At 42.4% G+C, this 13,724-nt stretch overlaps 1 protein-coding gene across 19 annotated transcripts in view; it reads left to right on the top strand.

Moving 5' to 3' along the window:
• The window catches only part of LOC126478296 (RNA binding protein fox-1 homolog 3-like), a 468,968-nt gene that overhangs the window by 266,765 nt on the left and 188,479 nt on the right, over positions 1 to 13,724 (top strand). For all 19 annotated transcript variants that reach the window (XR_007587441.1, XR_007587438.1, XR_007587439.1 and 16 more), the window contains one exon: positions 187 to 357. Coding sequence is in view for 15 of the 19 variants with exons in the window: in XM_050103698.1 (XP_049959655.1) it covers positions 187 to 357 (171 nt within the window). In the remaining 4 variants the exon portion in view is untranslated. The remainder of the gene's footprint in view (positions 1 to 186; positions 358 to 13,724) is intronic.

Here is a 13,724-nt window from a genome sequence, read left to right as displayed (position 1 = left end):
CCCAAATCTGCTAGTGTTGTCAGAAGGAGCATTTGTTCCTATAAGTCCATCTTCGTTATTGTTCAGCGTTGTGATTGACATTGGACTATCTTTATTTTAGGTAAAAAAAATTACAGAAATTTTAGAATTAAGCTTGTCAATTTTAGAGTAAGAGTGTTTCCTGATAGCGGGTCTCTGTTGTTGCAGCACATGGTGCAGACGGGCATGGCGACCCCGTATGCGACGCAGTACCCTCAGAACGGGGAGGCGGGCCCACCCAAGACCGACGCCGGCAAGGAGGGCCCGCCCGTCGCGGTGCCGCCCTTCTCTCCGCCCACTGTCACGCCCAACGGCATCGAGCAGCAGACTGTCAGCATCGTAAGTACTGCTCTACCACTCCACTCCACTCACGTCAGTCATCGGGTGGCATCCCGACTTCATGTCGTGTAGTGTTCTCAAAGAATAGTTGCTACTGTAGGAAAAGAAGTGAAACATTGGGGGAAGGGGGGAGAGAGAGAGAGAGAGAGAGAGAGAGAGAGAGAGAGAGAGAGAGAGATTAAAAAAACTGACATAAATGGATTGACAGTAGACAAAATCTTTCTTTCGAAAAACGAACTGCTAACAGGGCTCTACAAATTAATCCCTACAAGGGAACCTCCCCACTGCATCCCCCTCATATTTAGTTATAAGTTGGCACAGTGGATAGGCCTTGAAAAACTGAACACAGATCAGTCGAGAAAACAGGAAGTAGTTGTGTGGAACTATGAAAAAAATAAGCAAAATATACAAACTGAGTAGTCTATGAGCAAGATAGGCAACATCAAAGAGAGTGTGAGGTCAGGAGCTCGGTGGTCCCGTAGTTAGCGTGAGCAGCTGCGAAATGAGAGATCCTTGGTTCAAGTCTCCTCTAGAGTGAAAAGTTTACTCTCTTTATTTTCGCGAAGCTATGATCTGTCCGTTCGTTCATTGACTTCTCTGTTCACTGTAGTAAGTTTAGTGTCTATGTTTTGCGACCGCACCGCAAAACCGTGCGATTAGTAGACGAAAGGACGTGCCTCTCCAATGGGAACCGAAAACATTTGATCGCAAGGTCATAGGTCAACCGATTCCCCCACAGGAAAACACGTCTGGTATATTCTATACGACACTGGTGACGGCATGTGCGTCACATGAAAGGAATATGTTTTCGACCCACCTAACTTGTACACTTGGCGAATGTGTAAACAGATTCTTCTACCTTGTCCGATTTAGGTTTTCTTGTGGATGCGATAATCACTCCCAAAAAATTGATGAAAAGATAAGAGTTTGTCACATAAACTGCAACAAATGAATGCAACAGTTTCACAGTCGCACAGTTTTCCCTGTGCTCTGTAAAAACATATGTTTTTAACGTTTTCAAACTTTTCCGTCAAATCCTGCATATGTCCAAGCAAACCTGAACATGTCCTGGAATTTTCACACGATCACGTAAACAATACTGCTCTGTGTACCTGTGCAGCTTCGCAAAATAATTGTCTGAAAATAAAAAAATTGAACTTTTCACTCGACGGAAGACTTGAACCAAGGATCTCTCGTTCCGCAGCTGCTCACGCTAACCACGGGACCACGGCGCTCATGAGTTCACACTGTCATTGATGTTGCCTGTCTTGCACATTGACTACTCTGTTTGTATATTTTGCTTATTTTTTTCATAGGCCCACACAACTTCTTCCTGTTTTCTCGAGTGATCTGTGTTCAGTTTTTCAAGGCCTATCCACTGTGCCAGCTTATAACTAATCTGGGCGGGGGGGGGGGGGGGGGTGCGATGGGGAGGTTCCCTTGTTAGCAGAAAGCTATTTGGTAACTAGGTGAATAGCAGACAAGTTACGATTCTCTCTGTGTCGAGTGCTGAAGAAGCCTTTTATGTTCCTCCTTACCTTATTACAAATTGAAAGCGGTACTCCTTCGTAAATTTTTCTCGTTAGTACACATGGCTATGCCAAATTCTTTGAGAGCCATGGTTAATAAAGTAACACACTGAATAGTGCAGTTATTGTTACTCATTTCTCTGCGTTTAGACGGTGGTGCAGTTAAACTCTAATTTCTTCAGTTAATCAGATACATAACGGCCATCGAATAGCTTTTTTTCAGTTCACTGTGATTCATTCTCTTTGTGAACCTTGTCATATTGTCATAAGCATCCAAGAAACTTGGTGCTCCATCCTATCATCTTCACACACTTGCGTCCAACTTTTTCTCAAAGTTACCGTCCTTTTTCTTTATTTACAAAACTTATAACTTCTTGAAAGTGTGCAGCAGGAGTCCATTGCATTAAATTTTATTTACGTAACGTAGAGCGTATAGAACTATTTTTTACAAGTACATGCCTAACAGGATAAGTTATGTGGTATAAATCAGTACCAGAAGTATGTGTTGTTTGTTGTGTGCGTGTGTTCCAGTGTTCTGATTGTCCGCAGTCGCATTGATTGGGTAGCGTTGCTTTTGTCACTGCATGGCCAGTTCTGATACGGTTTAGGGAGCTCCATATTTCTCTTGGTTGGTTCACTACCGGGATTCGATGGTCGGATCTATTTTACCTAAATTCTTATGACCATGGAAGGATGTCCACTGTTTTCTCCAACCATCTCTTAAATTACAGCTTTCTGGGACGTGTTGGCCAGTCTTTACCCAGACTAGTCATCTAGGTATCTAGGTTTTAGTCAGGTGTATGGTAAAATTATTAGTGTTAGACGAAATGCTAAGTCCGTGGATTTTCTGAATTTCATCCATTGATGTGTTAGCGTTTGTTGTCGGAGATTTGGAGGGGCAATAATGGCTAGTAGTGACAGCCCTGGCATTCATTTGGATTTAATAGTTTCTGTCACAGTCCTCATCGCGTCATTTACGAGGATATCTATTTTGTTGACATGGCTACTTGTACCCCAAAAAGGAGAACAATATTCGGCGAACTAGAACCAACCACTTTCTTTAACGTGTTACTTCTTGGTTTTAACTTCTGTTCGGTTAGTTCCAGACACCCAGATATTCAGGTTGCCGACTATGTCGTAATTTTGTTGTTGCGGAAGATGACATTCAGTTCTCTGTTCGCCATTCTGTTGGTCAAGTGGAATGAGCTGACTTCTGCTTTATTAGAGTTCGGGCAACGTCTCCACTTTTTGTAATACTAAGAGATCTTTAATGGATTGTTAGACACTGTTCACCTTCTACGAATGTAGTGCAGACTACAATGCGAGATGCTTTTAATAGCTTCCACAAAATAATTCTGTCTCGAAAACTGACAGGAAATCTGAAGAGATTCTGGTCAAATGTAAGTGTACCACCGACAAGACACAGTACCTTCACTACGTGATGCCAATGTTAGTATTATCGATGATACCGCCACTAAAGCGAAGTTATTTAACACAGTTCTCCGAAATTCCTTCACCAAAGAAGACTAAGTAAATATTCCGGCATTCGACTCAAGAACTGTGAACATGGGGAACTTGGAAGTAGATGTCGTTGGTGTAGCGAAGCACTTAAGGCAAATCTTCTGATGCATAGTGTGTACCACTCAGGTTCCGTTCAGAGAGTGACAATTCAACAGCCCCATACTTAGCGAGTATATACAACCGCTTTCTGACGAAAGGTGCGCACCAAAATACTGGAAAGTTCCACAGGTCGCACCAATACTCAAGATAGGAAACAGGAGTTCTCCATTGAATTACACTGACGTCGATTTTCGGCGGGGTTGTGGAACAATGAATTCTGTGTTTACATGGACGCCCAAAACTGTATTCCATAAACCGTTTTTCTTATACCGCTTCTGGTTTGCCATGTAAACACTCCAAAATCAATTCCGGAAATCTGGTTCTAGCTGCTTGTGCGCCTATGTGGTATCGCCTCATTTGTGAGACTTAATTCGTGATTTCACAGTATGTGAAGTGACACTACATAGTAATGGACAGGAAGTTATTGAGTAAAACAGAAGTTATATCTGGCATTCTCCATGGATGTGTTATAGGCCCTCTCCTGTTCCTAATCTGTTTAAATGATTTAGGATACAACCTGGGCAGCCCTATTAGGTTGTTTGCAGCTGATGCTGTCGTTTACCATCTAGTAAAGTCATCATAATAAAAACCAGTTACAAAACGACTTAAAAGCGATTTCTGTATGGTGCGAAAAGTGGCAATTGTCACTGAATTGTGAAAAGTGTGAGATCATCCACATGAGTGCAAAAAGAAATCAGTTAAATTTCTGTCACACGACGTATCAACAAATGTAGAGGCTGTCGTTTCGAGTAAACATTAGAAATTCTAAGTACAGCTTAAAATGAAATGGTCACATAGGTAACGTCGTGGGGATGGGAGACTATGTACTGCGTTTTATCGGCAGAACACTTAGAAGATGCAACAAGTCGTCTAGAGTGCCTACACTAAACTTCTTCGTCCGCTGCTGAAGTACTGCTGTGCGCTATGGGATCCTTGTCTGACAGGATTGACGGAGCACATCAAAAAAGTACAGAGAAGTCTTAGATGTCCTGGCGGAGGTTCGAGTCCTTCCTCGGGCATGGGTGTGTGTGTTCTTAGGATAATTTAGGTTAAGTAGTATGTAAGCTGAGGGACTGATGACCTTAGCAGTTAAGTCCCATAAGATTTCACACACATTTGAACATTTTGAGTCTTAGATGACCTTTCGATTGTCACCAGCGTCAGGATGACAGTAGATTCGTTTAATTACCGTATTTATTCCGACCCTTAGGCATGGTACATAAGTAACAGCTTGGTGGAGGATTGCAGTTGCTTCTCATGCTGTACAATAGATGTCAAGCATTACTGACAACCAAAGAGCGGGCGTAGTGTGATGTCACTCGAATGCCGCCGTCAGCGACGTCTCTGGCGGCGACCGCGATGACAGCTCTGCAGCTCAGCTGTCAGTACCACGGGGGGCGGCGTTACCTCCCTCCAGCGAACGGGCGTCACCCTGCACTGACAGCGGCTCCTTTGTGACTCGGAGCAGACTGCGCTGTCCTGTGGTCGAATGCTTTCCAGGATGTCACTTCATGTGTCTCAGGTTAATGATGTCGGCTGTGACACAGATAATAATTATTTTAGTACACGAAGGCAGAGTACTTACACCCTCCAGACTATGTTCACTTACTACTTAAGGCATGTACTCTAGACACCCCCATGGTGACAAGTGGGGAAAGGCATTCACCCATCCGTAGCGTATTGCTGCGTCAGCTGTTGCTATACCGGTCCCTGCTGCCTCTTCATCACAACACATGTCGGCGGCTGTGTTTTGCTTAACAACATGCATTGCTTTGCTTAACTCCCTCGTCTGCTTACGGGGATGGTTCTATTGCAACTCACTTCCACTCATGTTTACTTTTTGATCGAATGTGATCTATATGCTACACAAGGGCAGCTAATTTTGTATTAATGGAAATAGAGGAGAGTGTGTGTCATGGATATGAGCAGCGGTTTGGGGTGGCAGCCATTAAAACAAAGGCATTTTTCGTCGCGACATGCTCATTTCACGAAATTTCATCCACCAACTTTCTCCTCTGAATGTCAAAAAAAGAAAGAAAAAATTGTCGCCATACTACATAGGGAAAATGACCATCGCAATAAAATAAAACAGAGCTCATACAGAAAGATTTAAATGTTCATTTTTCCCACGTGTTGTTCAAGAGTGGAACGGTAGAGATAATCTGAAGATGATTTGAACAATCATGTGTCAAGTATTTAAGTGTGTACTGCGGAGTGTGTAGATGTGCAGTGAATTTAAAATTAGTTGCGACTTTTGACGTTTGGCTCACCGGAGGGGACACGACTCTGTTGCCAAGGTAACACCAATGGCGACCCGGCTTTCCGTACAACGCCTCAGCAGTTAGGTTGGTAAAGCGCTCCTGTTCCACGCCGTCAATAAACAATACCGAGTGTCACGCATTACAGGCACCTACATTCATCATCCTCTTGTTGTAAAGTGATATTTTCTGGCGTTGAAGTGTTCTACAGCCGTCAGGTATTGTGAACGAGCTTTCGTGTTGGCGCTGCATTAATAACAAGAGTGCAGAACGTCTGAGCACGAGATTCGCAATAAAAGTGGTCGACCAAGAACACATCCGCCGGCATTGAAGATAACGTTCTGTTGCAAAAAAATTCCTCCGAATTCGACAGTAGTAATAGAAAATGCGCAATACTACTCGGTTGTGATGGATAAAGCTCCAACAATGCAGCGGACGAAAGCGGCTGTTTTTCTCTGGGTACAAAAAAAAAATGTTCGATTGGATAAAAATCTAGCTTGTGTAAGGCGAATTAATCAAACTTCTAGTACTGCACAAGCTAAAAGCTCCACACTACCAGATCGTAGAAATGGCTAACGATAAAAGGCATCAGTTTAATCAGGCTTCCTCCGTGTCATGCTCATTTAAATCCGACTGAGAATATGAAAAGTAATGTGGAAAAAAAAAAATAAGAAATTTACTCAGGTTGAATTGCTAACAAAAGAAGTCCTTGCAAATGTTACATCACAGGACTGGTCTCAAGTTGTGAGGCATACCAAGAATGTAGTTCAGGAGACATAGATTCAAGGAGGAGAGTGTCGGGTTTTGAGTAATACATTGCTTTTCATGTTGCTGTGTTAACATCTGTTTCTTTTGCTTAAACACAGCAGAGTTTACAGGTATACATCTCACTAATATTGTAAAGCAGTTGAAATTGTGGCATAATCCTAAAACAGCGTAGTACTAAAAGTAGCAACTGAGGGCGAGACATATCGGTAGTTATGAGAAAGCCCATTCTCTGTATAAAAATTAATGTGCAGCTTCTTCACTTACATTGTCCAAAATACACAAATTATCGTTTCATAGACTGCTGATAGTCCTTAAAAATTATATTATTTAATTTTTAAAAAATCTGTAGTTGCTCGAATATCACGGTAGAAACATAAGTTTCGCATATTAATCATATGGCAAAATACTCTTCACTTTGCGTGCTATCATTTGCCAAAATCATGTTTCTGTGTCTCAGACCGGTTTATGAGGTACGGGAGATAGATGAATGTTTCATTCTGGCTTTTTCACTGGTGCGTGCGTTCGTGGCGGGAACCTTTTACATACATTCCATTTTCTCGCCATAGGAGACAGATAGTGATATCCTTCGAGGTTTAAAGAATAATTTAATATTTTGTCTATATGGAGCAACATATGACCTAACACACAACAAACACTAACTCATGGCGACCCCTATTTTTCACTGCAAACTTTAAGAATTTCTTGCAGCGTTTTAGCTAATTCTGAAATTATGACCATTAACGAAACTATAGGCAATTCATCATGAAACTGACGAATGAAGCCATAAAATGTGAGAGATTGAGAGTTAATCGCCGTACGGTTTCCTTGAAATCGTTTGAGAAAAATTGCAGATTGGCCAGCTTGCGCTGCTGACGCGTTCAGCACACGCTAGCAACTATGCTTCCCTTCACACTCTCCGTACTGAACTGTCAAAAGTCGCAAATAATTTTAAACGCACTTACAGATGAATGTGCGCTTGTAGATGAATGTGTTGATTTGAATTGCTATCGATTGGTGGTCAGTGTAACTAAATTTAACAGAATCAGTGGTGGCTATGTCACTGGTGTAAAAGTTAAACAAAAGACGGCCCTCTTTCTGTATGGTACAGGGTTTATTTGTAGTTTGCCTTTAAGAGTAGTTTTTAAGCGTGTTTTCTATTAATGTCGTGATTTTGAGTCTACACACGTGGCAACTGAATCAAATGTTATCACAGCCATGTAAACCAGAATTATACAAAGTACACCATCGTTGAATTAAATGTCCTGTTATTGCTGGCCACTTACGGTTTTGGTTTGTAGTTTACTTTAATATATTTTTTTTATAGCTGCCCGAATATTAGATCTTGCAGCTGCCCGAATATTAGATCTTGCAGCCGTGGATGCAAGCCACGGATTTAACAGGTTGTGGTTAATGAAACGTAGCCTTTCTTTTGGCTCCACAAATGTTCTTCTCCTGTGATCATGAAGGCTTCTGCAAGACGTCGGTACTCTGTGACTACCTCAAGTTGCTACAGTATTAGGGGTTAACTTACTGCTACGTACTGTCGCCATGTCAGAAATGACAAAAAACAGCAGCAGAACCTAGGTCTTCGGCCTACCATTCACACTTGCTAGATTGTTCTCAAGTTGTAACTAGTTGCCATAGCTCCGGATGGAAACGATTGCCGCTACGTGGTACTGCAAAGATATTCAGCAGACCAGCTGTAGGCAGTCTTCCCATCACAGCAGCCTAGCGTGAAGTGTGAATCATCCTAGAATGCAGTACTACACTGTTAGTTTTGTCATTTTGTTGGTTCCTTACAGAATACGAGTTTGGCACGATACTGGCGTCATGGGCGTACAGTTTGAAGATACTGCAATGGTCAGTAGTATCACGTCAGCTAACTTCAAATTTTCATGGTCTGTTAGAGCGATAGTCGCAAGACTCGATGACGTGGTAGTATACGATCTAGGCAGCTTTGTGATTGTCCACGGTTATTACGACGCGCACTCGAACTAGTTTATGCAGATCTACTACACGACGCTTTTGTAAAACATATCAAAATATTTCTTGAATTTACAATTTCGGCTACACACGTACTTTATAATGGCAGTGTCCTGTTCCTCAAAGCTACTTTTTGGCTAGCCTTCTGTTACAGACAGTGATCTGTGTCGTGTAAAAGACGCAAGTATTCTGTTATTAAAGTCATATGCACACTTCGTTGCATACAGTGAATGTGCTATATATTTTCGTACTTGTGAATTGCTGTTTGGGCATTTCACTTCTCTTGTACAGTAGTGTGTATTGCACTTAGCCGTTGCCACAATGTGCAGACGTTACTTTCACGTGTATCAATTCAGATATGTGTGCTATAATAATGAGATGTGGTGAATGGTCATCAGCATGTCATTCATCGATGTAGTATAACATTAAATATCTGACGGAGTGATTGTTTCGGAGCGCGGCTCAGCGATCGTGGTATCTCCGTGACGTAATTATGAATCATGCAAGCGGTGGCAAGCCTCAAATGAGCTGTTGCGGAAAGGTGGGGGAGTCTTGGACTGAAATTAGTTCTAAAGGACAGCACAGCCCAAGCGTTTGACCGGAAGAATTATAACTATGATAGTAGTTACTCATACTTCCTTTCTATTTGCGTTTAGACTACCACAATTAACAGGTAATTTTGTAGTTTCTTTTTATATATTTGGTGAACGTAGCTTCTAAATTTTCTCATAACATAACGTTTTCTGGTTTTAGAACTAATAACTTCGCCAGTAAACTTTCATTGTTGCTTTTGCATTTCAAGTGTTGTTTAAGCAGAAAAAACTGCGAAAAAAACTGACGCAGCGTAGCAGTTACTCTCCCGAGCAAACAAGTCGCCCACCGATATGGTGTGTGCTGTCGCGCGGGTACAGAACTGTCATTGAAGGGAGTTGCATTCAGTTGAAGGAGTGCCATTGGGCACTCGCGAGCATGCTCCAACCGCTATCACTTGGTATTTAACTGTCTGTCAAAACTTTTAATCCACTTGATTTCTCCAAAACCTTTGAGAAAAGCATCGTATCAGTACAGTATTGGTTACATTTAATAAGGAGATCCTTGAGTGTGAGGTTGCAAGTTCAGTCTTTAGCAAGGTTCATTTGATGACAGGAAAAATGCTAGCTGCTGATGACTCACCGTGTGCATCAGGATGACGGGAGCTGCAGATATTAACCCTGAACACCGAATGAAAAATGACGCGCCACAGTGATCTCAGAGGTTTGCACCATTAAGATCGATGGCGAACTCCTTGGGAGTTAAAAACCGTGCAGGACGTTCCACTAGCTATCCATTCATAAGGAATGCATATACAGTCATATTGGTGTAGCGTGGTGATGGGATCTGATGGAATGTCATGTCATGCAACGGAGTGCGAAATAGTCTGTCGTGGAGGTTATTGCGAAAATGGCTATAGTTAAAGGCGTAGCTGCAGGTAGTGCGATAGGTAAGGAAAAAAGCAAATACCCAGAGGCTCAGTTTATCCAGTGATTCCATGTGGTATGAATTGCAGTGTCGCACACTTTTCAGGATGGATAGTTCGCTCAGAAGTAGTGATTATTGTACGGAGACGAGGAATCGAGCCAAAGCAAGTTATTTTGACCAGCTATTGGTCAGAAGCACAGCTCATGTCATGGTTGTAGTTATCGTACGCCCATTTTCCCACTCTTGCTTGCTGTGATGTAAACATGCACTACTGCCTTTGCAGTGTCGCGCACACCGGAAAGGATCGTAGCAGACAGAGCACCTCCAACTTTTCCCAGCTCAGTAAATAACTTTCCAGCCAGTTTACCATCCAGATTAACAGTCTGCGTAATTGTATACGAATGCGTTGGCATAATTGTGTACGAATGCGTTAATCTACTGATGATGGTTGATCTTGATACAACTGTCTTGGTACCTTTACTTTCCAGGGTTCCTTTCACATGCATTTCCTCCTCTAATCCCGATTGGAAGGAACTGAAAACAAATTCCTTACTGGACGATGGGATAAATTTGTGTACCTAATCTACAAATTTTCGGCCCGATTCCGCAATTTGCAGTGCGTCGCCAAATTGACGCTTTGTTGGAAATATCGTTGTCTCGCGTCTTCATAGTCTGCAGCACTATTTAAAATTACGCAACCACCAACTGCTTCCCTTGAAATCACAGCAATCTATGCCGTGCGCAATTTGATGTGCATAATGCAGTAGGTCACTGTCCTGCGCATTTTATTGCCTTGGACAGCGATTGGCCTTCACTACGTTTCACTGGAGACGGAACGTGAGACTCCCTGTCCGACTAGGCTGATGAACTACATGGCTCAACACCTGTTTCAGTATCACTTTCACTTGTTCAGCAAGTATCGTCGTCATGATACTCCTCATGTACATTGTTCGCACAGTCGAGCGTATACGGTACCACAAATTCTATTGACTAACTTTGCAGAAACGCTAATATCTCATCTACTACTACTTTCTCATTCTGCGAAATTCCTTGGGTTACTTGCTGACGAAATGTGAACTTCGGCAACAGTTGTTGTAGATTTAATGCTTTGTTTACTCTGTTTATCGTTGTCATTGCTCTGATTTGTATGAACACCACTAGCACTGTTGGGAGTTCCTTGTCGACTGAGCATTTCAGCTGGGCTCGGTAGCCTCATGCTGTGCTCACAACTGGATGCCTCCCGTCCCGCCCACTTTTGCCATTAGCAGTTAATATTGGAGTTTCATGGCAAGACAATATGTGGTGCGTGGAATGCCGTAAATACCATTGGCCTCATGCTACCTCGCACTCAAGGGGTACCTTGTAAGCATGTACTGAAACCGTGCGAAATTTCAGCAAAAGAGGTGACACTTTGGGGGTGTGCTGTAAGGCGAAATATCACGAACGAGATAAGCGATACAATAAATATAAAAATTTGGGACCATACAGTAGAGGATGTGAAGGAATCCGGCTACCGAGGAAGCAAAATGAGTGACGGACGGAGAGTGGAGGATGTAAGAAGCACAATAGTAGATCAATATGGTATTCATCGCTAAAAGAAGTCAGCTATCAAAAATAGATCTTAAGATTTTTAGGAAGAAGTTTCTGAGAATGTGTTCGGAGCACAAAATTGTACGGGAATGAATTGCGGTCTGTGTAGAAACCGGAAGAGAGTTGGAGAGTTGGAGATGTAGAGCAGCGTTTTTAATGACAGCAGGGATCCACAGACAGCAAAAATTGTGAAAAACAGAGTGGATTATACAGAACAAACGGCTAAAGACGTTGCATGTAACTGTTACTCTAAGGTAAAGAAATTGGCACAGGATGGAGAATCGTGGCGGACCGCTTCACACGAGTCAGAAGACTAGAAAACGGAAGAAAACTAACGCTTCACAAGCTCTGGCTTCCGTCGCAACGCATCACGCATTTTAAATAGGTTATTTATCTAATGACTATTAGAATGTAACGGAACATTATTAAAAGAAAGTTTACAGACGAAACTACAATAGCACTGCTTTTGTTCGTACCCTTCAGGAAATGAAGTCAGACCCAACAGGTAGTAATCATACACATATTGGAAACCACTGTTCTAACTAGAATCAGTGCTTTGCGTTTGAGCGTGCTTTCACTTCCGAGTTACAGCTGGTCGGTAGTCATGATTAAGGGATCGTTCCACGTGTACTGTAAGCAACAACTTCTTTTCATGGTTTGCAACAAAATGTGGATCTGTGTAAAAGTATTGTGCTGTTGTTTGTAAAAGCCCGTCAGCCTTTTTGCGCCCATTCGGGTCAGATTTTCTCTGTAGCGTTGCGACACAACAGGAGGAGGAAAGATTAGAAGCTGTAAGCTTAACTGTTCTCGCCTTGACATTTGTATATTTACAATGGCTTCATAAGAAGTAGATCAGCCCATTCCCTACAAAGGTAGGAACTGAATATTTGTGTCGCCCTTGATGAAATAATCGTCACAACATGTAGAGGTGCAAGGACAGTTGTTTAAATACTGAAACTCGAAGCCATCCAGCTAAGAATTTTATATTGTTGCTCCTCTCCCTTGCATTTTAAACGGATTGGCGGAATTATGCTCGAGCAGTTCTTACTTTATGTGATATTTTTACTGTGTTAAAAAATTGCCACGGAAAATGGACATAAACGAAGGCCTTCATTGTGTGCAAACAGAGCAATTTATAATTTTTCTTAGGTTGTAAAAAGTTAAATATATTTCCATGTTTGATAGGAGACGAATGACAAAGTCGACTCGTTGGCGCTATTGTCATATTGCATGTACAGATTATTATAGTATCCCGGGAATGGCTGAGCTTACTTTCTGCCTTTTTGCTGTAAGAGGAAGGTTCTCCGGTGACAAAGGGTGGAAAGGACTTGATTTTCGAAGCCTCGTGGAACCGGATATTAATTGCGCAGCATCGCTGCCGGATATTAACAGAGCGGCTTGGAATCTTTGACTGCTCCGGTATGGAAACAAAGGCAATGGAGTGCGGAGTTCCCACTTTCCCAGGTGTAGCAGTTTCGAATAACTGCTTTCAGTAAGACCAAATGGCCTTGCAGTATGTTCGGCTGAGAAATTTATCGCGTGAAATTCATTACACTTTGGGAATACATGTAATCAAAAACAGTAACATAATTCAGTTACCACCACTACCACTACCACTACCACTACCACTACCACTACCACTACCACTACCACTACCACTACCACTACCACTACCACTACCACCACCACCTCTCACGGAACACAACAGTTTGCCTTGTCCTTGCAAGTGGTACTAGGTGGAGTCATGGAGCGCATACGTTGCAGGAGAATTGCAGGTTGTACTGGAATTCTTTTCACTACTACTCGTAATGAAGTTGCTCACTGTTGACAAAGAGAATTTATCATTGAACTAGCAGATAGGAATGGCAAGTTAGAACTGCAGTCCAACACTGACTCATTTGAAGCAGTGGTCAGTTAAGACCGTTTTTGAATCAAATACGCAGATCCTGTTCCCAGCATACAAGGGAACAGGAGCTAGTTGCCTCGGGAACGTAGCCAGTGTCACTCAAGAGGGCTGAGTCAGATAACCCAAGATGCCGATGACCCTGCTATCTAGGCAGTTATCCCTGTCTTTGCCTTGCACGTTCCGATGGCAGCAGAAACATTAGTACTGAAAAAATGCTACTCGTTAGCCAACTCAGCCCTGCTGTCTAACTGCCCG

The sequence above is a fragment of the Schistocerca serialis genome, chromosome 1 (genome assembly GCF_023864345.2).
Source record: "Schistocerca serialis cubense isolate TAMUIC-IGC-003099 chromosome 1, iqSchSeri2.2, whole genome shotgun sequence".
Taxonomy (NCBI): domain Eukaryota; kingdom Metazoa; phylum Arthropoda; class Insecta; order Orthoptera; family Acrididae; genus Schistocerca; species Schistocerca serialis.
Note: the sequence above shows the minus strand (reverse complement) of the source record. Positions and strands in the feature narration are given on the sequence as shown.